General features: G+C 39.2%; 1 protein-coding gene across 1 annotated transcript in view; it reads right to left on the minus strand.

Annotated features, from left to right (window-relative positions):
• Positions 1 to 1239: 1239 nt before the first annotated feature.
• The window catches only part of SLC22A16 (solute carrier family 22 member 16), a 64867-nt gene continuing 43116 nt past the window's right edge, over positions 1240 to 22990 (minus strand). The window contains exons 6-8 of the mRNA XM_027856290.1: positions 19380 to 19489; positions 16772 to 16871; positions 1240 to 1561 (exon numbers count right to left, since the gene is read on the minus strand). Coding sequence (XP_027712091.1) covers positions 1349 to 1561; positions 16772 to 16871; positions 19380 to 19489 — 423 coding nt within the window. The 3' untranslated portion in view covers positions 1240 to 1348. The remainder of the gene's footprint in view (positions 1562 to 16771; positions 16872 to 19379; positions 19490 to 22990) is intronic.

Genomic DNA, 22990 nt, shown 5'->3' on the forward strand with positions numbered 1-22990 from the left:
GGTAATGTAAGTTTTAAAATCTAGCCAGAAGTGATGAAAGAAGAAAAAGAAAAACATGTCATGAAAAAGGAATGACATCTTCATGCAAATTGCTAAGAACAAAAGCCCTTAGAAATATTCAAATTGACATTAGTTCAGTCAGCATGCTGACCTCAAACTCTGACTTTGCAGTGCAAACTTGCAGAGATCTTTGAAGCGCTAAATTGTCACCAACTTCAAAGGGAACTTGGCATGTGAAGGAGACTCATGGGGCAAACCTGGCTGGAAGACAAAGGGAGAATTGGCGAGTTCACTCAGTCATTAATTATATGATAAAAATCACAGAATAGGGCTTTCAAATTCAAAAATCAAACCACCCAGAGGACTAGAAAACCACAAGCATAGCGTGAGGATCAGATCACCCAGACTGGACTTAAAACAAGGGGACCTGTCATATTTGATTCTCTGTTGATTCTCTGTTAAACAGCCAAACAACTTGTTCTAGGGGAGTCAGGAAGACCTGAGTTCAATTCCAACCTCAGATATGTGTGACCCTGTTGGTGTTTTTCTGCCATCTGCATTTACATTTCCTTAGGAAAAAACTGTTATTTCAGTTGTGTCCTCTTCATGACTCCATTTGGGGTTTTCTTGGAGTGGAGGTTTGCCATTTCCTTCTCCAGCTCATTCTTTCAGATGGGGAAGCTGAGGCAAACAGGATCAAGTGACTTGCCCAGGGTCACATAGTTGAGTAAGTTTCTGAGGCCAGATTTGAACTTAAGAAGATGAGTCTTCCTGACTCCAGGCCTGCCACTCTAACACCTCAACACTGAGCTGGCTATGTGACCCTGGGTAAGGTATTTAACCTCTTTTTTTGGCCTCAGTTTCCTAATCTGTAAAATGGGGATGACAACCTCTGAGGATTGTTGTGAGGACAAAAATGAGATAATATTTGTAAAGCACTTTGTAAACCTAAAGATGCTATTTAAGTGCTAATTAGTATTATTACATTATTATTATTGCTTTCAATCCATCCACAAAATGAATTTGTTATCTGAGAAAGCATTTAAGAATTTTTAAAGCTCAAAAAGTAAAGAAGGAGAAATGGAGGAAAAAATTACAAAGGGAAAATATATCCCCTTCCTATTAGCAATAAATCGATTAAAGAAACAAACTGGAAGTGTTTGCATGTGTTTAATCTATTAGCAAGCAGGACATTGTTTTTATAAAATTTATTTATTCATAGAAAATAGTTTCCAAAATTCCTTATAAAATTAAAAAGGGTGAATACAAATACATAGGAAAGGAGTTCTAATAAAATGGCATTCGTGGTTAATGATTTTTCAAATGATAGCTAACATGTAAAACACTCCTATCCGTGAGCACCAGCTGTCCCTTGATGAACCATCTCTATTTTCCCTGAGTCCATACTATTTATTGGAGGAATCAGTTTGGCAGAAGGAATGGCTCTCTTCACTCCTAGTTCTTCAGCTTCCTCCCAAGTGTTGGTCAAAGGTTTCCCGAGAGTTTCAGGGAGCATCAGCGTTAACATTCCAGTCAGAAAGGCTATAATACCAACCAGCAACTAGAAAAAATAAAATAAATTCACAGGTCATCAACAAATCAATCGACGGGCATTTAATAAATACCTACCAAGTGCCAGGGGTGGGGAACCTGTGGCCTTCTAGGTCCTCAAGTGCAGCCCTTTGACTGAGTCCAAGTTTTACAGAACAAATCCTTTTATTAAGGGCTGCCCTTGATTAATCCCCTTAATAAAAGGATTTGTTCTGTAAAACTTGGACTCAGTCAAAAGGCCGCACCCAAGGACCTAGAAGGCCGTATGTAGCCTCAAGGCCACAGATAAAGATAAAATAAAGGATAAATAGGTCTTTCCAAGAGAGGGAAAAAGAGCTTTGGAATTTATTTCAGAAGGAGATGAAGATGTTGTCCTACTTTGCTATGATTTTTACAACTGTGAGAGTGTTTCCTTCAAACCCACCAGATTTCTGGGTAGGTGGTACACTAAGGATCTGGAAGATCTTGGGGTCACTGCAGTTTATCACTGAGCAACACACTAGGGGGCAGTGTGGAACCATTTCCCTACAAATGTTCAGTGTGGATTTTGACTTTTCAACTCAAGCTGAACATGAAAATAGAAATCTGACCTGATGTATTAATAATTCACATTTATAGAGTACTTTAACATTTCTCATCCTTCCAATATCCTTGATTTCAAATTTGAAAAAGAACTGATGCATTCAATAAAAGAAAGGAACATTATATATTGATTAGAAGAGGGAGGGAGATAGGATTTCTTAATTCCTAAGAATAAAACTTTTTTTAATGACCTGGATGAGTTAAATTAGAAGGATAAATTTAGAACTGACTGTGAGACATACCTCTCAGCAACAGGCAAAACAGTCAATCAGTCTACACTGAACATTCATGGTGGGCGGAGCTTTATATTTGCTGGGAAGGGAAGGTTTGCTCTTCTTTACTATTAGGGAACAGCACTGCACCTGTGATTTTATTGGTACAAGAAATTCCCTTAAGGGAAGCTCCCTCTATCAATACAGATCAGCCAATTGAGGTAGAGTTGCCTAACATAGTGGTGTCAATTCAAACAGAAACAGATCCCTGAAGGCATATGTTGACTTAACCCACAAATTAAAATTATCTGTTGTACTGTATTTGTATTCCATTAAATATTTTCCAATTACATTTTAACATACCCAGGAGTGTTACTGGCTGCATACTTGACATCTCTGGCCAAGAGTACTGAGCAGTTAAGTGAATTACCCAGTATCATGAAGGCACAGGCAGGACTTGAACTCAGGTCTAACCCAGCTCCAAGACCACATCCACTAAGCCATGCTGCCTTCTATTTTTGTTATTATTTAAAATAAGCCAGGCCCTACCATGAAACTTTTTTTCCATGGGAAATATGGAACCTATCTCTTTAACCTGTTCTCTTTTGGGTCAGTGTTTAACTGACCTAGCAATGGAGAGGACCTGGGAGCCATATAGACCAACCCCCAAAACTGGGGAGACTGAGGCTCAGAGGAGTTAAATGACTTGTCTAAGGTAGCATCAGATGCAGGGTTTGACCTAGCTCTTCTGACTCCAGAACCAATGCTCTTTCACAAGAACCCCTATACATGAAAATGTATAGTTCACAGATAAGGAGACTTTATAAAAGACTTAGCAATACTTATGAGATCATTGATTTAAAGCTTGAAGGAATCCAGAAGTCATTCAAAACAACCTCCCCCACCCCTCACTCCAATTCAGTGATTTCCTATTACCTATCAATAGAATGGAAGTACATATTCTCACAGCCCTTAAAAAGAAACTACTGCCTCCTTGGGCATTATGTCAGCCACACATAAACTTCATAAGAAAATTTGCATTATTATTGTACAAATTTCACTTTTTAAAAAAATCAAAATAAAGCATAAAACCTAAGTTACTTGAGTTGCATTAACTGGCCAAAGAAAGCATGCTCAATTACACAAAGGTATTGTTTAAAAATATATTAGGTTGATTATATCAGATTGCTTACTGTCTTGGAAAAAGGGGGAGGGAGGGAAGGAGAAAAATTTGGAACTCAAAATCTTATAAAAATGAACGTTGGAGGGGCAGCTAGGTGGCACAGTGGATAGAGCTCCAGCCTTGGAGTTGAGAGGACTTGAGTTCAAATCCAGCCTCAGACACTTGACCCGCACTAGCTGTTTGACCCTGGGCAAGTCACTTAACCCCAATTGCCTCACCAAAAAAAAAAAAAATGAATGTTGAAAATTATCTTTTCATGTGATTGGAAAAATATACACTACTTATAAACATGTGTGTAGATAGATAAATAGATAGAGAGATAGTTGAGATTCCCCCCCACTTTCAAAAAAACCTACTTTTTCCAAATATAGGCTAACCGTAGAATGACATCTGATTGGAAGGGAAAAAAAATGTGCATGTACATATGTGTACATGTATAGAGAGGGACAGGGATTAGACACCTGATTTCACTGGTATATAAACTTTTGCATCAGGAAACTAACTCCAGCAATGAAGGTCAGGACCTTCTCTGCAACTTTTAGCCTTGTGGGTACTGAAAAATAATTGATTATAAACCACACAGCTTTTAAAACAAAACATTGAGGTAGAGGAGGGATCACGCCTATAACTAACAGGATATTTCAACTTTTAATTAAGGATCCATTTGAATTTAAGAAACTTGAGAATTAACCCCCACATACAGACCCAACCCACACAGCAATCAGGCTTCTCTAATGCCAGATGTGCCAAGCATAAAGCAGCAACTGCCATTAACACCTGATTATCATGAAAAATTGATTTTAATAGGAATCTGCCAAATGGCTGGATTCTCCAGCACACGCTTTGTAGTGTCTAGAGGCTTCTACACCTCTTTGCATCTGTAGGATCATATAAGAGTGCCTTGCTATCTGCTTTCCTATAGTGAGGTTTTGCAGTGTTTGCCCCAAATGAAAAAAAAAATCAGAGCTTTTAGCTCTGTTGAAGAAGCAACTGAGACAGCTAGAGGGTTCAGTGACTAGAGAGGTGGTCATTTTGAGAATTTCTACAAAGGGACAGGTCAAAACCACTGTGCCCCAAGAAGGCACTGTTTTCTCCTCCTTCCATACCAGCAGAAAGAGGCAGAGAATTCCACTGCAATTCCTGCACCATCAGCACAAAGCACCTTTCAGGAGTTTGGGACAAGTCTTAACAGTGAGGGAGAGCAAATGCCAAGCTAATCCTTCTGAAGGGCTGGACCAAATGAAGTCAGACTCTGAAATATCCAATGTTTTTCTTGAATGCTTCTTGCTGTTCAGTTGTTTCAGTTGTGTCCTGACTCTTGGTGACCCTAATTTGGGGTTTTCTTGACAAAGATACTGGAGAGGTTTGCCATTTCCTTCTCCAGTTCATTTTACAGGTAAGGAAACTGAGGAAAGTAGGGATAAGTGACTTGCCCAAGGTCACACAGCTAGTAAAGGTCTGAGGCCAGATTTGAACTCAGAAAGATGAGTCTTTCTGACTCCAGGTACTGCTCTCTTTCCTCTAGCTGCCTCAGTTACTTCTTCAACAGAACTAAAAACACGGATTTTTTTTTTTCTACTTGGGGCAAACCCTGCAAAACCTGCCACAGAAAAGCAGAAGGCAAGGCACTGTTATGTGATCCTGCAGGTTCCACCAGGGAGGGGTAGAGGGGGGTGGGGTGCAGAAACTACTAGATACAACAAGGTGTGCCCTGGAGAATTAAGGCATATTTGACAGATTCCTATTTAGATTCCTATTGAAACCAATTTTTCTTGATAACCAGGTGCTAACAGCAGTTGCTTTTTTATGCTTGGCACACCTGATCGCTGTGTGTGTGTTGGGTTTGTATGTGCAGGAGGGAGGAGAATGGTATCCTTTACCATTTACCATGACTAAGGGTAGATGCCTTTGGGGAAGGGACTGAAAGAGAGTTTGAAGCCCAATCTAAACTCTCACCCTCAGAACCTCAAAGTAGCATGTTAAAGCCATGGAACCTGAGGGATTATCTAGTTCAACCCTTGGATTTTACAGAAGAGGAAATGAGGCCCCCAAGAGAGGAGGTAACTTGGCCAAGGTACTCGAAGGTTCAATAAAGCTTTACTGAAACAGAGGCTGATTTGGGGTAGAGTCAAATGGAGCCTAAATCTCAGAAACTCACAGCTCATTAGAATTGAAAGGGACCTCAGAGAATGCTTGGGCCAACTCCCTCATTTTACAGAGAAGGAAATAAACCCAGAGTTAATGTCAGAGCAGGGACTAGGAAACAGGTCTCCTGACCCCTAATCCTGCCTTTTTAGCCACGTTGTTCATATATAGTCACCTTGAGGGCACAGACAACTGACCCTTCCAATAAATATAGCAGTGATTAGTCTAATGATAAATGACAAGTGGCTAAGCAGTGAGAGGGGCCTTCAATCCTTCCTGGCATACCCTGGACTGAAGATTACCCTGTTTCCTCTTCCTGGTGGGAAAATTTCAACAGTTTAGGAGGGCAAAGCTTCAAATGAAAGAAAAGTCTCAGGGACAGGGGGGAAGCAGATGCATATCCAGGAAGAAATGGACCTTCATGGACCTTCCTGGCCTTCCCTTGTTTCCCACTTCTAGTTTGGGGCAGATCTTGCTGCACTGATAGAAACCTCCTAACCTGGGACAAACATCTTCTCCTCCCTGGGGCTGCCCAGTCCCTATTTTATGAAGGGCTAAAGGCCTTGAAATTCCCCTCTCAAGTCACCACAATTTCAACATGGCCCTCTGCCACTCACTGAACTCATTATATCTAACCTACCACTATAAATCACTAATAATTAGAGAAATAGAAATGAAAGCAACTATGAGGATCTACTTCATACTCATCAGACAGGCAAAGATGACAAAACTGAAAAACGACAAATGTGGGAAAAGCTGTGGGAAAACAGGCACAATATCAATGACTCTTTTCTCTCTGACGCTCTCTTCTCTGTCAGGGGTGGGGAACCTGCAGCCTCCAGGTCACATGTGGCCCTCTAGGTCCTCAAGTGTGGCCCTTTGACTTCACAGAACAAATCCTTTGAAGTTTGGGTTCAGTCAAAGGTCGCACTTGAGGGCCTAGAGGGCCCATGTGGCCTTGAGACCACAGGCTCCCCACCCCTGCTAGGTTTTCATGGTACTGCTCTCTTTCCTCCAGCCTACCCAACTGTTTCTTCTAAGTCTCTTTTACTGGATTTTTATCCAGGTCATTTTACCAACAGCCATGGGGGGGTCCCCCAAGGTTCTGTGCTGGATCCTTTTCTCTTCTCCCTCTATACTGTTTCATTTGGTGAGCTCCTAACCTCACGTGGTTTCAATGATCACTCATATGCAGATGATGCTCAGTTCTTTTACAGCCCTAACCTCCAGCCTCATATCTCCAACTTCTTGCTGGACATCTTAAACTGGATGTTGCACAGACATTTCAAATTCAACATTTCCAAACTAAAATCATTATCTTCCTCCCCCCCCAAAAAAAATCCCCCCCTCTCCCAAACCTCCCTATTACTATTAAGGGTACCACCATGCACACAGTGACCCAGACTCACAACCTAGGTGTCATCCTTCTCACTCCCTCTCTCCCCCTTCCCCCCACGTCCACTCTGGTGCCAAGTCCTGTTGATTCTACATCTCTTGTATACGTCGCTTTGTCTCCTCTGACTCTGACACTACCCTGGTCCAGGCCCTCTGCACCTCATACCTAAACTATTGCAATAGTCTACTGATTGATCTCCCTGCTTTGAGTCTCTACCCATTCTAGTCCATTCTCTATTCAGCTATCAAAGTGAAAGCATAGGTCTGATCATATGACCCCATACCCCTATTCAAGAAACTCCAGTGGCTTCCTATTACCTCCAAGATTAGACAGTTAAGCTTCATTAAAGTGTAGGTAGCTAGATTGTGCAGCAGATAGAGCAACAGAACTAGAGTTAAGAACACCTGAATTCAAATCTGGCCTCAGACACTTAGCAGCTGTGTGACCCTGGGCAAGACACTTAACCCTGTTTGCCTCTTCTGTAAAATGAGCTGGAGAAGGAAATGGCAAACCACTCCAGTATCTTTGCCAAGAAAATGTCAAATGGGGTCACAAAGAGTTGGAAACAACTAAACAACAACAAAGTTTAAAACCGCACTGAGATTTTGGGATACCCTGTCCTCTGCTTAGTAAGTTCTCTTTCATAACCTTATCTCCTCCTATTTTTCCAGTCTTCTAACACATCACTCCCCTCCACTAAATATTCCATCCAATGACACTGGCCTTGCTGTTTCTTCCACAGGACATCACCCCTCTCAGAGCATTTTCATTACCTGGAACATTGTCCCTCCTCATCCCCATCTCCTTTCTGGCTTTCCAGGCTTCCTTCAAATTCCAACTAAAATCTCACCTTCTACAAGAAGGCTTTCCTAACTATCCCCCCCATGTTATATTTTATCAAAAGCTTTCTCTGTATCTAATTATAAAATTACATAGTCTTCTTATTTTTCTCTTTTGATAAGATTTCTTACATGAATCTTTCCCTTGCTAGTAAGCCATCCTTGCACTCCAGTTATAAATACTTCTTACTCATGATGGTTAATTTTTTATGTACTGCTGTATTCTATTTTGGGGCATTTTAATATCTTTGCATTAATATTCATTAGTCATAGTGGTCCATCAATTTCTCTCTTAGCCTTGTCTTGTCAGGCTTCGTGATCAAAACCATATTTGCCTTGCCAAAGGAAATTGCTAGTCTACAATCTTTCTCTCCATAATAAAACAGTCTCTATACTAGAGTATAGGTCCTATGCTATAGGAGTTACTTGTTCTTTTAAAGTTTGGTGAAATTTGCATGTGAATCTGTCTGAACCCCGTGCCTTTTTTTGCAGGACAAGCACTATATCAATGTCTACTCAGATATGTCCATTTATATTTTCGACTTCTTGTTTTGCTAATATTTGTATTTTATATCTTTCTAAGTCATTATTGATTTCTTTTAGATTCTTTTAGTTTATAGGTCAGAGCTATGTGTAGTAATTTCTGATAATTTTCTTGATTTCTTTGCTCTTATGAACTCTTCTTTTTCCTATTCATTTTAACCATTTGGACTAAACTCTCTTCTCTTTTTATAAAGTTTTTGGATTTATCATTTGAATTTGCTTATTTCAATTGGTTAAATTCTGTTCTATCTTATTTTATTTCTCTTTTTCTGTTAGTATATTGCTTTGTTCATTTTCTAGGTTTTTTTGAAGTATAGATTCAACTTTTTGATCTTGACAGGGCTTAAATTTGCTTCTGAGTACTGTTTTTGCTGCATCCCATGGGATTTGAAATGTCTTGTCTGTATTATAATAATCTTTTATGTGATGACATTATTATTCTCATACTTTCTTCTTTTACTCAGGAGATATGTTTCTATTTTATATTAAATATTCTTAATTTTATATTATTAAGATTTGATAAAATTACCTTGGTTACATATGGGCTTACTCCTTTCATGCATTATATAATTATTTGCCGTTAACTTTATTGCATTCTGATCTGTAAACATAATGTGTACAATCTCTTCTTTTCCATATCTACCTCTACTTCTTTTTGAATCAGTATGTTATCAATGTTTCTGGATACTCCATTTGTTCTTAGAAAAACCTATACTCTTTTTTCTCCCCATTAAGCTCTCTCCATACAGCAACTGCATCTAGTTTGTTTGTTTGTTTTTGATAGTTTATAAAGAACCTTCTTTTATTGAAAAAATCAATTTCATTGATAGCTTTTGTTTCCATACTCTCTACATTTCCCATTGTATCCTCTCACCCTCCTCATTGAGCCTTCCTTTAAAAAAAGTTTCTCTGATGCTTTTTTTTTTAACATAATTTTAATTTCCCAATGGTTTACTGCTCCCTGTACTGCACAGTAGAACTCTTCCTTGTAACAAATAAGTATGGTCAAGTATTGGCCATGTCTAAAAATATATGCCTCCGTGTACACCTATTGAATGGGAAGTATGTTTAACTATCAATTTCTCTGAAGTCATGGTCACTGCTTTGATCAAAATTCTGGAATCTTTCTATGTTATTTTCCTTTACACTATTATGATTATTATGTAAATTATTTTCCTGGTTCTTATTTTTCCATTTAGTTAATTCCATTTTTTTTTTACTTTGGAGATCATCTAATTTGTTTATTTTTTTTTTGTTTTCAACATTTACTTCCACAAGATTTTGAGTTCCAAATTTTCACCCCATCTCACCCCTCCCCCCACCCCAAGATGGCATGCATTCTGAATACCCCTTCCCCTAGTCTGCCTTCCCTTCTATCTCTCCCCCCCTGCTTCTCTTATCCCCTTCCCCTTCAATTTTCCTATAGGGCAGGATGGATTTCTGTACCCCATTTCCTGTATTTCTTATTTCCCAGTTGCATGTGAAAACTTTTTTTTAAACATGTGTTTTTAAAACTTTGGGTTCCAAATTTTCTCCCTTCCTCCCTCCCCACCCACCCTCATTGATAAGGCAAGCAACTAAATATAGGTTATATATGTGCATTTATGCAAAACACTTCCATAGTAGACATGCTGTGAAAAACTAACTCTATTTCCCTTAATCTTATCCTGCCCATCTATTAATTCTATTCTTCCTTTTGACCCTCAGAAGTATTTGCTTCTGATTACTCCCTTTCCCCATCTGCCCTCCTCTCTATCATTCCTCTACTCTCTTGTCCCCTTCCCCTCCCTATTTTCCTGTAGGGTAAGACAGATTTCCACACCCAATTGAGTGTGTATGTTATTCCTTCCTTAAGTCAAAGCCTATGAGAATAAGATTCACTTATTCCCTCTCACCTTCCCCTGTTTCCCCTCCACTATAAGAGCTATTTCTTCTCTGTTGTTTTTTTTTTTTTGTGGGATAATCTACCACGTTCTACCTCTCCATTTCTCCTTCTCCTAGTATATTCCTCTCTCACCCCTTAATTTTATTCTCCAGCTATGACCCCTTCATTTTCAACTCACCCTGTGCCCTCTATCTATCTATCTATCTATCTATATCTATATATACATACATATAATTTTTTCCCTTCCAACTACTCTAATACTGACAAAGGTCTCATGAGTTACAAATATCATCTTTCCATGCAGGAATGTAAACAGTTCAACCTTAATAAATCTCTTATGATTTTCTCTTTCCTGTTTACCTCTTCATGCTCCACTCGAGTCTTGTATTTGAAAATCAAATTTTCTATGCAACTCTGGTCTTTTCATCAAAAAATGCTTGAAAGTCTTCTATTTCACTGAATGACCATTTTTTCCCCTGCAGGATTACACTCAGTTTTGCTGGGTAGGTGATTCTTGGTTGTAATCCTATCTCCTTTGCCTTCTGGAATATTATATTCCATGCCCTGTGGTCCCTTAATGTAGCAGCAGCTAAATCTTGTGTTATCCTGATTGTGTTTCCACAATACTTGAATTGTTTCTTTCTGGCTGCTTGTAATATTTTCTCCTTGACCTGGGAACTCTGGAATTTGGCTACAATATTCCTAGGAGTTTTCCTTTGGGAATCTCTTTCAGGAGGAGATCGGTGGATTCTTTCAATTTCTATTTTGCCCTCTGATTCTAAAATATCAGGACAGTTTTCCTGGATAATTTCTTGAAAGATGATGTCCAGGCTCTTTTTTTGATCAAGGCTTTCAGATAGTCCAATAATTTTTAAATTCTCTCTCCTGGATCTATTTTCCAGGTCAGTTGTTTTTCCAATGAGATATTTCACATTGTTTCCTAATTTTTCATTCTTTTGGATTTGTTTTACAGTGTCTTGATTTCTCATAAAGTCACTAGCTTCTAATTGCTCCATTCTAATTTTTAAGGAAGTATTTTCTTCAGTAAGCTTTTGGACTTCCTTTTCCATTTGGCCAATTTTGCTCTTTAGGGCATTCTTCTCCTCATTGGCTTTTTGGACCTCTTTTGCCATTTGGCTTAGGCTGTTTTTTAAGGTGTTATTTTCTTCAGTATTTTTTGGGGTCTCCTTTAGCAAGCTGTTGACTTGTTTTTCATGATTTTCTTGCATCACTCTCAGTTTTTCCTCTGCTTCTCTTACTTGCTTCTCAATCCCTTTTGTGCTCTTCCAAGGCCTGGGACTGATTCATATTTTTCTTGGAGGCTTTGGATGTAGGAGCTTTTGCTTTGTTGTCTTCTTCTGGTTGTATGTTTTGATCTTCTTTGTCACCAAAGTAAGATAATATAGTCTGACTCTTTTTGCGCTGCTTACTCATGATCCCGGCCAATTACTTGAGTTTTAAACTCTTTGTTAAGGTGAAAGTCTGCTTCCAATGTGAAGAGTGTACTGTCCCAAGCTTCAGGGGTTTGTACAGCTGTTTTCAGAGATACTTCTAGGGACCTGTAAATTTTCAATTCTTCCAAGTGCTATGATAAGGGGTGAGGTATTTTCTCTCCACCACCACAACAAGCTCCACAGCACCAGCATTCCTCCTTGCCCCAGGACCGCCCCTCAGAACTGTGACCCAGATCCAAGCACCAGTAAAGCAAGAGATTCCTGCCTCAGCACTGGCAAAGAGATTCCTGCAATCCCCCTCTGATCAGCCACTCGATTCCCCGTCTGATCAGCCACTCGATTCCCCCTCAGTCTGTGGGTTGGAAGCTCAGGAAACAGTCACTGCCCCGAGGGCCGTGCTCAGGACTTGCGGCTGAGACCTAGCTCCTCTCTCACAGCAGGCACAGACTTTTCCCACTGACCTTCTAAGTTGTCTTTGGCATTCAGGGGTTGAGAAGTCTGGAAACTGCCACGGCTGCCTGCCATTCAGTCTTCTGAGGCCTGCTACGGGGTCGCTGCAGCCTGCGCGCCCACGCAAAACTGCGCTCTTCTCCCGCCTGGTGCAACATACCTTTCCAATCAACCATCCAGGCTGTCTTTGACTGGAAATTTGTTTCACTCTGTCTTTTTGTGGGTTCTGCTGCTTTAGAATTTGTTTAGAGCCATTTTTTTAGGTATTTAGAGGGCTTTGGGAGAGAGCTCAAGACAGTTACTGCTTTCCCTCTACCATCTTGGCTCCGCCCTGTTAATTCCATTTTTTAAGGAGTACTTTTCTTTAGTGAATTTTTATGCCTCTTTTACCATTAGGCCAATTCTGTTTTCTTAAGGTGTTAGTTTTTTCATTATTTTTTGTGCCTCTTTTTCCAAGCCATTTTTTAGTATATATTTTTTGCATTACTCCATTTCTTTTCCCAGTTTTTCCTCTACCACTCTTATCTCTTTTTTTAACTCAGGAATTCTTGTGGGGTGTGGGCCCAATTAGCATTTTTCTTTGAGGTTCTGTTCACAGCAGTTTTCACATTATTGTCTTCTGAGTTTATATCTTAGTCTTCCCTGTCACCATAGTAGCTTTTTAATGGTCAAGTTCTTTTTTTGTCATTTGCTCATTTTTCCAACCTATTTCTTGACTTTGAATTTTATGTTAAAGTTGATCTCTGCTCACCTGGGGATGGGAAGTTACTGTTCCAAGCTTCAGACTTTTTCATGTTGCTGTTTTTGGAGCTAGTTCCGAGAGTTTGCATGTTTTCAGTTCACATCCAAGGTGGTGTGATTTGAGGAGAGGTGTAATCACTGCTCTCTCCTGGTCTCAGCTCTTCTCTTTACCCAAGAAGGGCTCCTGCTCTCCTGCAGTCCCAAGCACTAGTGCTCCTCTCTGCCTTGGAACTGAGACCAAGGTCCCAGCACCCTTGTGACCAACCAGAAGCACTACTCTCGGCCCTAAATCTGTGACCCAGAATTGCATATGAGCAATACAGTCACCAATCAGAACCAGTTGCACCCAGTGCCAGCAAAGGGTCCCCTGTAATCTCCTTCTGACCAGTTGTCTGACCCCCTTACTGTCTCTGGGCTGAGAGCTCCCAAAGTTTCTGCTGCTGCTTTCACAGTGGCCCCCAAAGCAGTGCTTCTATACTCTGGGCCAGCTTCCACATCGGTGTCACAGACCTTTCCTGCTGACTCCTAAGTTGTCTCAAGCTGGGAATATGCCTCATTTTGACCTTCTGTTGGCTCTGCCACTCCAAAATTTGATTTGGTGAGTTATTTTAAAGTTGTTTGGAGGGGAATGTTGGGAGGGTTCAGCTGGATTGCTGCCTGTATTCTGCCATCTTGGTTCCACCCCTATCTAGCTTAGTACTCTGTTGGGCACTGTATTTTTTTCTATTTTTCCTCTCTTTTGATTTGCCCTATTCTGATAATGGGGTATTGAAATCTCTCACTTTTTTTTTTTTGCTATTCCTTTTTATAACACCCTCAGCCTTTCTTTTATGAATTTTACTGCAGAATTATTAGGTACATCCATATTGTAAATAGATTTTTCTCTCATTTGAATATAAACTTACAGCATAACATAATATTTTTGATTATCTTTCCTAATACTTTCTGGTTAAAATTTGATTTTGCTATTTTCCATACCATTCTTGTTTTTTGTGACTTTGTAACAGCATGGCAAACTTTATAACACCTTTCATATTAAATACAAAGTTTTCTAACTTAAGTGGAAAACAACATATTTGTTAGATTCTATTTTATGCCATTCTAGAATTCATTCTTTTTACTAAAGAACTCATTTTATATTTAGCATTGCAATTGTTAGATTCTTCTTTCCTTCTGGCATTTTATTTCCTTGTCATAAATTGGATAACAATTCAAAAAACTTTTGTTGTTATTAATAACCTAAACCAGAATCAAAATTCTTGTTTTATACTGGTAATATCTTAGTATGTTTCTTTAACTTAGACTTCTCCTTTATCAAGGACAGAAGCTTTTCTTTTTCCCTAGAAATTGTTCTCTCATGTACCTTTGTACTCATCTTATTTTTCCCTTTTTTCTTTGTTTATATAAAACAGTCACATTTTTCATTAACATCTATTTCTTGTTAATTCGAGAAATATTAGTTATTTAAAATTTTTGTTTTGCATTTGAATGCTTAATTATTTAAAGACTTCACTAAAGTGTTTGAACAAGTCTCTATAAATTATATTAAATTAAATTCCCCACTACATTTCAATGTTGTATGTATTGTATTTTTTCTCATCAACCTACATCTTTTTTGAGAATTTCAAAATTGATGTTCCTTGGTATGGTTATTTCTCTTGGTAACTTACATAGTTTTTGTTCTTTTCTTTAGAGTATTAAAATTTAACTATAAACTGGATTCAAACCTTGGCTCCTCCACTTTATATTTATATGTGATGTTGGTCAAATCATTTAATTTCTTTGAGTCAGTTTCCTCATCTGTAAAATGGTGGGGAAAGGGTAGTCTGGGGCATTGGACTGAATGACTTCTGAGGGGTTTTTTTTTTCCTACTCTTAAATATATGACCTTATTATCTTGCCTGGGAGAATTGAATCTTGCCATTTTCTTTGTCAGGGCAGCCAGATGGCACAGTAGATAGAGTGCCAGGCCTGAAGTCAGGAAGATGAATCTTCCTGAGTTCAAATCTGGCCTCAGACTCTTACTAGCTGTGTGACCCTGAACAACCACTCCACAGTATCTTTGCCAAGAAAACCCCAAATGGGATCACAAAGAGTTAGACATGACTGAATAACAATTTTCTTTGTCAGTTATGTTAATCCTTTCTATTTACATTTAGTCATTAGTCTGTTCATTCCAAAAAAGTTTTATTGAACAATTTCCTGGAACATAGTATTAAAAATTTTTTGCTTTTTTAAATTGGGAGGGGGATGTCAGTAAAAGTCTTAACCTGTTGACTTTAATCATTTAAGTCTGAATATTTTATGGTGCTTTTAATAATTTGATGAGCTTGTTTTCCAGCTGTTCTGTGGAGTCTACAGTTCTGTTTTATACAATGATAAACCTGCTGCTTGCTGCCTCATTGATTTTGAACTCTTTCAGGTATGTTCTCCATTCTAAATGTTATTTCCCTCCTATCATTTAAAAGTATCTATTAATTCTAGTTTCAGCTCCTTTCTCCCTTTGTAGCTATCTACAAAAATTCCAATTTGAGGAACACTGAAAGACCAGCCTGCTTAATTATGCCTTTTTTACCTGCCTAAAATCCCTACCACTCTGACTCTGCTAGGTTAGACAATAGCAGCAGTTGTCTCCAGAAAACTAGAGTTAAAATAAATACCTGTTACTTCAGAGAAAACCACCTCTCCTCTTGGCACATCCGACATTGAGAGGATTTGTTTATCAGATAATAATAGGTGAGAACTTGGACCCTGAAGGGTTCAGCCACAGAACAGATTGGTTTCAATGACAGAGGCAAAGTATATTTTCCATACTATTCTTGTTTTTTGTGACTTTGTAACAGCATGGCAAACTCTATAACACCTTTCATATTAAATACAAAGGCTATACTTAGCCTTGGGTGGTGAAAGGTAAGCATGAGAGTGTCTGATCACAGGAGAATTTGTTCTGGCTATGATGTGACAAAACATGAGAAAGGCAATGGATAGAGGGAGGTGAGAAAGAACAAATCCATTCAATTTGCCTAGAATAGACCCTGATTCCAGACTTAATGAAGTGATGAGGAGATGATCATTTCGATAATAGACACGATGATTCGTTGTTGTAGTTGTTGAGTCATTTCAGTAGTGCCTAACTCTCCATGACCCCATTTCGGGATTTTTTGGCAAAGATATTGGAGTGGTTTGCCATTTCCTTCTTCAATTCATTTTACAGATGAGGAAACTGAGGCAAACGGGATTAAGTGACTTGCCCAGGATCACACAGCTAGTAAGTGTCTAAGGTCAGATTTGAACTCAGGTGCTCCTGATTCCAAGCCATTCTATCCACTTCACCACCTTGCTGCCCCCCACAATGATCATAATAATGTAAATATTAAGAACTCTAAAAGGAATCCAAACTTAAATGATTGTTTAACCAAATTTGACTCAAAAGAATAATGAACGCTACCTGCCTCCTCTTAGCAGACTGGTGAGGGACTGTGGGGGAAGCCTGCTACATATGCTTTCACAAGTAGTCACTGTCTCATTTTGGCTCATCTATTTTTATTACAAGGGAAGACTTAATTCCAGAGGACGGGGGTGTGGAGGCTTGCCTACATCTGAAAATTATTGTGATATAAAAACAGGCACCAATAAAACTTTTTTTAAAAGATATGATCATTTCTAGGAGTAAGAAAAGAGAATCATTAAAAAAAAGTGTTTTTTTAAACCATCCACTTATTAGAATCTCACTGACTACTATTGTTAAATTCTAAATTAGCATTATCAATAAAATGCTGTCAGTTGATACCTGTGGCATGAAGATCCACGCACTTGAGAGGTAAACACAGAAAGGTGCAATCACGCTTCCTACACGGCACATCATGCTACCACTTCCTACCGCAAGGGACCTAAAAATGTTAAAAAAAAAATGTTAAGAAAGCAACAGCACAGGAAGTAAGGGGCAGATACAAGACAGAAAACTGGGAAGAATATTTGAACATTGCTGCAATTTCCTGGGTGGAAGGAGTCCACAGGCCAAACTGCATTGATACATGGACTTCCCTCAACCCACACAGTTCATGGTCCCCTCAACACCTTCAAAAGAGATTTTTTAAGAGTTGCTGTGGTCAGAAATATTTATCACCTAATGGCCGGCTTTCTGACAATGAGCCATTCAGAACTCAGCTAGCCTGGGCCGTGGCCTGTAGACCAACAATGGGTCTATGCTTGAAGTGTCCCTGGTTTGGTAGGGTTCTCCAGAATTCACACACCGTTAGCATAGCCACATTGAATCAAGAGAACCCTCCACATTCTGGAAAGACACTGGAGGAGGATTTCTTTGGTAGAGAAAAGGACATAAGAGAAATATTAGATGAATTCAGAAGGAATTCTAAGATAAGATTTTTCAAGAATATAGATATGAAACAAAGTCAATGCATAAGGTTTTGCAACCACGAGAGTCACAGATAGCATTATGCCTCAATTTATGCAAGTGTGAATAGCTGAAAAGTTGTACATAAATCTGATTTTCTTTCACGTCAGGTAGTATTTTAAATATATGACCACTATCTACAGAGAACATCAATATATTTTTTTGTAAAGTAAGAAAGCTTCTTTTAAAGTGAATTATCCAGGGGTAGCTAGGTGGCACAGTGGATAGAACACTGGCCCTAGAGTCAAGAGGATCTGAGTTCAAATCTGGCCTCAGACACATGATACTCACTAGCTGTGTGACCCTGGGCAAGTCACTTAACCTCAATTGCCTCACAAAATAAATAAAGTTAGTCATCCCTCCCTAATAAATAGTACTGTTTCACAAGTTCAAATGTTCACCTGTTGACTTTTTCTTGAAGTAGGATGTACCTCTAGTTGAAAAGAGACCATCTATTTTATTAAAATTCATACCAGCTGCCATTTTAATAGACACTTCATAAATGCTAGTTGATGGGGTGCTTTGAAGTTTGCGAAGCACATCACAAAGCTGACCTCATAACAACTCTATGAGGAAGATATTTTCATTATTCCCATTTTATAGATGAGAAAACTGAGGCTTGAAGAGATAAATGAAGTGGCTTGCCCATGGTCATGTAACTAATTAAGTGTCAGGGCAGGAATCAAACCTCTTCTCTTCCTGTCTCCAATTCCAACATACCATCTCCTATGGCCACACAGCACAACTATGAGACACACATCCACACTAGTGGCTTAAGGCAATCCCTCTTCTCCTTAGCCAATGGAGATTGACTGAATTCTTCCTTGCCCTGAATTATAGAAAATGCCCTACAAAAAGAACTTTTAGAATTTGTAAGTGTCCCAGGATTAGGTCTCATCTCATTAAATGTGAATGGGTTTCCTTGTACTCTATAACTGGGCATGTTGCTTAGATCTCTCCCACCTTCTTTCCTACCTATAGTCATATCTAGGTTCACAAATGAGGCCTAAGGACCTCAGAATACAAGGAATAAATAGCACCATTGGTTTCTGCTTTCATGTAGAAGGGAGTATAGCCAATTATCCCCTGCAGGCCACCACCTGTTTTTGTACAGCCCACGAGATAAGAAAGGTTTCTACATTTAGGATCATAGTTTGTCAAACATTAAAAGAACAGCAGTGATATATCATGAGAAAATAGGCCTCCTGTGGTATAAGAAATAGAGGCAGTCATAGGATATTGGGAATTAAAGCTAGAAGAGGCCCAAGACAATTGAGTTTTAAAGTTCTTTAAAAAGAGATTTTTAAAATAAGTGTTTCAAAAATTTTTTTTAGTTTTTTAGTGCCAATGAACCATAGTTGATACTTAGCACAGTGCCTGGCACATAGTAGGTGTTTAATAAATGCTGGCACTTATCACAGTGCCTGGCACATAGTAAGTGCTTAATAAATGTTTACTGACTAATCAATAATCACAACCTTAGAGTTACAGTACACCAGAATTTCTTTGACCTCAGGCTCTCTTTCTATATAGAAGATATCTGGGACATCTGTTTATTAAGTAGCCAATTAAACAAATGATGCCTAACTGTGACGTACCGTAAAGTCCTCTTTCAATGACTAGTTGGGGAGTGGAGGTGAGTTTGGGTTCTCAGTAACTATATCAGCAGAGTGCAAACCCTGGTATGCCCTATCGAGTGACTTACCAACTGAAAAGATTGTGAGTTTAGGCCTGGCAACTTGGATGGCTGTCATCTGTCATCATTAGGCAACAAGCCAAGAGGCTCATTATCAGTTTGGTCAGTGTGGGAGAATAACAAATTTTTAGTCATAATAAATCTCACAGCTCACCTTCTGAAGCATAGTGGAGAGCCGCTATCTGCATCAGGGAAGGCAGCACCCACAAACAAGTCACACCTTGAAGTATCAGATGATGTACATTCAACGATAACAGGAAAACAGGAAGCTAAATCGCCAACTCTCACCTTATGAATGTTGGATACAGTTCTGCCGTATACAGGTAAATGAGGCCAAATGCAACACCAATGGCAAACTTTCCTGCCATATTTGCCAAAACATTCAAAACACTGCAATGCTGTGGAAACAATGAAAATGTGTCATTCTCAGTTTGCAATGACCTTTTGACTCATTATCTTCTTTGAAGCTCATGATAACCCTGAAAGATGAGTACTACAGGTATGGGTCCCCCATTTTACAGATGAAGAAACTAACAGAGAATCCAATTCACATTATAGCTAACAAGTGTTGGAGCTGGGATTCTAACCCAAGGATCTCCTAACTCCAAGTCCTGCATGCTTGTCTCTACCTCGGGCTGCCTCTCTCTTTTTCCTGTTCCTTCTTTATTCACACTGTCACCACTCAGGGGTGCCTAGAGCCTAGAGACAGCTAGGTGGTGAAATGGATAGAGCACATATCAGGAGTCAGAAAGACCTCAGTTCAAAACCTGCTTCAGACACTTATTAGCTATGTGGCTTTGGACAAGTCACTTAACCTCTGTCTCAATTTTCTCATCTGTAAAATGAGGCTAATAATAGCTCCTACTTCACAGAGTTTTTGTGCTGATCAAATAAGACAATATTTGTAAAGCACTAAGCACAATTCGTGGCACATAGTAGGCACTTCATAAATGCTTATTCTTTCCCTCCCAATGCAAACCTGCATCATCATTTTTCTTCTGGCCTGTTTTATAAGCTTTATACCTAGTTTCCCTGTCTTCCCTCTCTCTAATACCTCTTTTGCACCACTTTGAAATTATTTTCCTAATGCACAGCTCTGACTACATCCCTCCCCTGCTCAAAAATCCTCAGTGGCTCTCTATTGACTTTAGGACAAAATAGCAACTCAGATGGGCATGTAAGGCTCAAAATAGTTCCAAAATAAGTTTGCAGCTTTATTTCCCTTCTCAGGGACTGCCCTGCAGCCAAGCTAGACCCTGCTCTCATTCTGCATGCTCCCACCTGATAGAAGAGCATTTCATTAATTCAGGAAACCCCCTCTGACCCAGAACATTCTTCTTCCTCATTCCTCCAGCTCACCCACAAGTCCTCCTCATTTAAGGCACACCAAAGGTGCCAGTTCTTCCATGGTACATTTCTCATTCCCTTCCACCTGAATGCATTTTCTTAGCCCTCAAATTTTCTTAGAACACTTTGGCTCTCTCCTTTGCCCATAATATACTCTACCCTGGACTATACTGGTTTGTATGGTGTATTCCTCCTCAAGCAGCTAGGTGGTACAATGGATAGAGAGCCAGGCCTGGAGCCAGGATGACTCATCTTCCTGAGTTCAAATCTGGTCTCAGATACTTACTAGCTGTGTAACCCTGGGCAAGTCACTTAACCCTGTTTGCCTCAGTTCCTCATCTATAAAATGAGCTGGAGAAGGAAATGGCAAACTACTCCAGTATCTTTGCCAAGAAAACCCCAAATGAGGTCACAAAGAGTTGGACATGACTAAAAAGACTGAACAATTCCTCCTATAAGAATGTAAATTCCTAGGGGCGGCTAGGTGGCGCAGTGGATAGAGGACTGGCCCTGAAGTTAGGAGGATCTGAGTTCAAATCCAGCCTCAGACCAAACACTTGATACTTAACTAGCTGTGTGACCCTGGGTAAGTCACTTAACCCCAATTGCCTAAAAGAAAAAAAAAATAATAAGTAGGTCAAACGAAAGCTAGGAAAAAAAAAAGAAAAAAAAAAGAAAAGAAAAAAGAATGTAAATTCCTAGCCTATTGGACATTATTCCCTTTTATGTACTTTATATTCCAGCCAAACTGGACTACTCCCTATTCTCATATGGGGTTTGTATTGCTATTCCTTTTTGTATTTCTAGCATCCACACATAGTAGGCACTTTACAAATGTTTTCTGAGTCAAATTGGGAACCAAAAAAATGGGTTCCTTGGATATATTTAGGTAATTTGGGAGGTGCATTTGCTCTCCCAGATATGAGGGAGAGCAAATGCTCCTGAAAGAGATCCCCAAAGGAAAACTCCTAGGAATATTGTAGTCAAATTCCAGAGTTCCTAGGTCAAGGAGAAAATATTACAAGCAGCCAGAAACAATTCAAGTATTATGGAAACACAATCAGGATAACACAAGATTCAGCTGCTTCTACATCAAGGGACTGCAGGGCATGGAATATAATATTCCAGAGGGCAAAGGAGATAGGATTACAACCAAGAGTCACCTACCCAGCAAAACTGAGTATAATCCTGCAGGGGAAAAAATGGTCATTCAGTGAAACAGAGGACTTTCAAGTATTCTTGATGAAAAGACCAGAGCTGAATAGAAAATTTGATTTTCAAATACAAGACTCAAGTGGAACATGAAGAGGTAAACAGGAAAGAGAAATCGTAAGGGGCTTATTAAGGTTGAACTGTTTACATTCCTGCATGGAAAGACGATATTTGTAACTCATGAGACCTTTGTCAGTATTAGAGTAGTTGGAGGGGAAAAAATTATATGTACATATATATAGATACAGATAGATGGATAGATAGAGGGTACAGGGTGAGTTGAAAATGAAGGGGTCATATCTGGAGAATAAAATTAAGGGGTGAGAGAGGATTATACTAGGAGAAGGAGAAAGGGAGAGGTAGAACGGGGTAAATTATCCCACAAAAAAAAAAAACAAGAAAAGAAAAGGCTTTTATAGTGGAGGGGAAACAGGGGAAGGTGAGTGGGAATGAGTGAATCTTATTCTCATAGGATTTGACTTAAGGAAGGAATAACATACACACTCAATTGGGTATGGAAATCTGTCTTACCCTACAGGAAAATGGGGGGGGAAGGGGACAAGAGAGTAGAGGAATGATAGAGAGGAGGGCAGATGGGGAAAGGGAGTAATCAGAAGCAAATAATTCTGAGGAGGGACAGGGTCAAAAGAAAGAATAGAATTAATAGATGGGTAGGATAAGATTAAGGGAAATAGAGTTAGTTTTTCACAGCATGTCTACTATGGAAGTGTTTTGCATAAATGCATATATATAACCTATATTTAGTTGCTTGCCTTATCAATGAGGGTGGGTGGGGAGGGAGGAAGGGAGAAAATTTGGAACCCAAAGTTTTAAAAACACATGTTTAAAAAAAATGTTTTCACATGCAACTGGGAAATAAGAAATACAGGAAATGGGGTACAGAAATCCATCCTGCCCTACAGGAAAATTGAAGGGGAAGGGGATAAGAGAAGCAGGGGGGGAGAAATAGAAGGGAAGGCAGACTAGGGGAAGGGGTATTCAGAATGCATGCCATCTTGGGGTGGGGGGAAGGCAAGATGGGGTGAAAATTTGGAACTCAAAATCTTGTGGAAGTAAATGTTGAAAACAAAAAAAGAATTACCATAAAAATAAATAAAAAGAAAAAAAAGAAAATAATCAGCATAAAGATGGCAATTTAAAAAAAAAAACAAAAAACAAAAAAAAAAACAAATGTTTTCTGAGTCAAATTGGGAACCAAAAATAATGGGTTTCTTGGATATATTTAGGTAATTTGGGAGGTGCATTTGCTCTCCCAGATATGAGGGCAGGTTACCACTACAGTATAACCTATACTCACTGATCTAAAAGGGCTCTCAAAA

This window comes from Vombatus ursinus, unplaced genomic scaffold (genome assembly GCF_900497805.2).
Source record: "Vombatus ursinus unplaced genomic scaffold, bare-nosed wombat genome assembly UNPS02000582.1, whole genome shotgun sequence".
NCBI classification, from domain to species: domain Eukaryota; kingdom Metazoa; phylum Chordata; class Mammalia; order Diprotodontia; family Vombatidae; genus Vombatus; species Vombatus ursinus.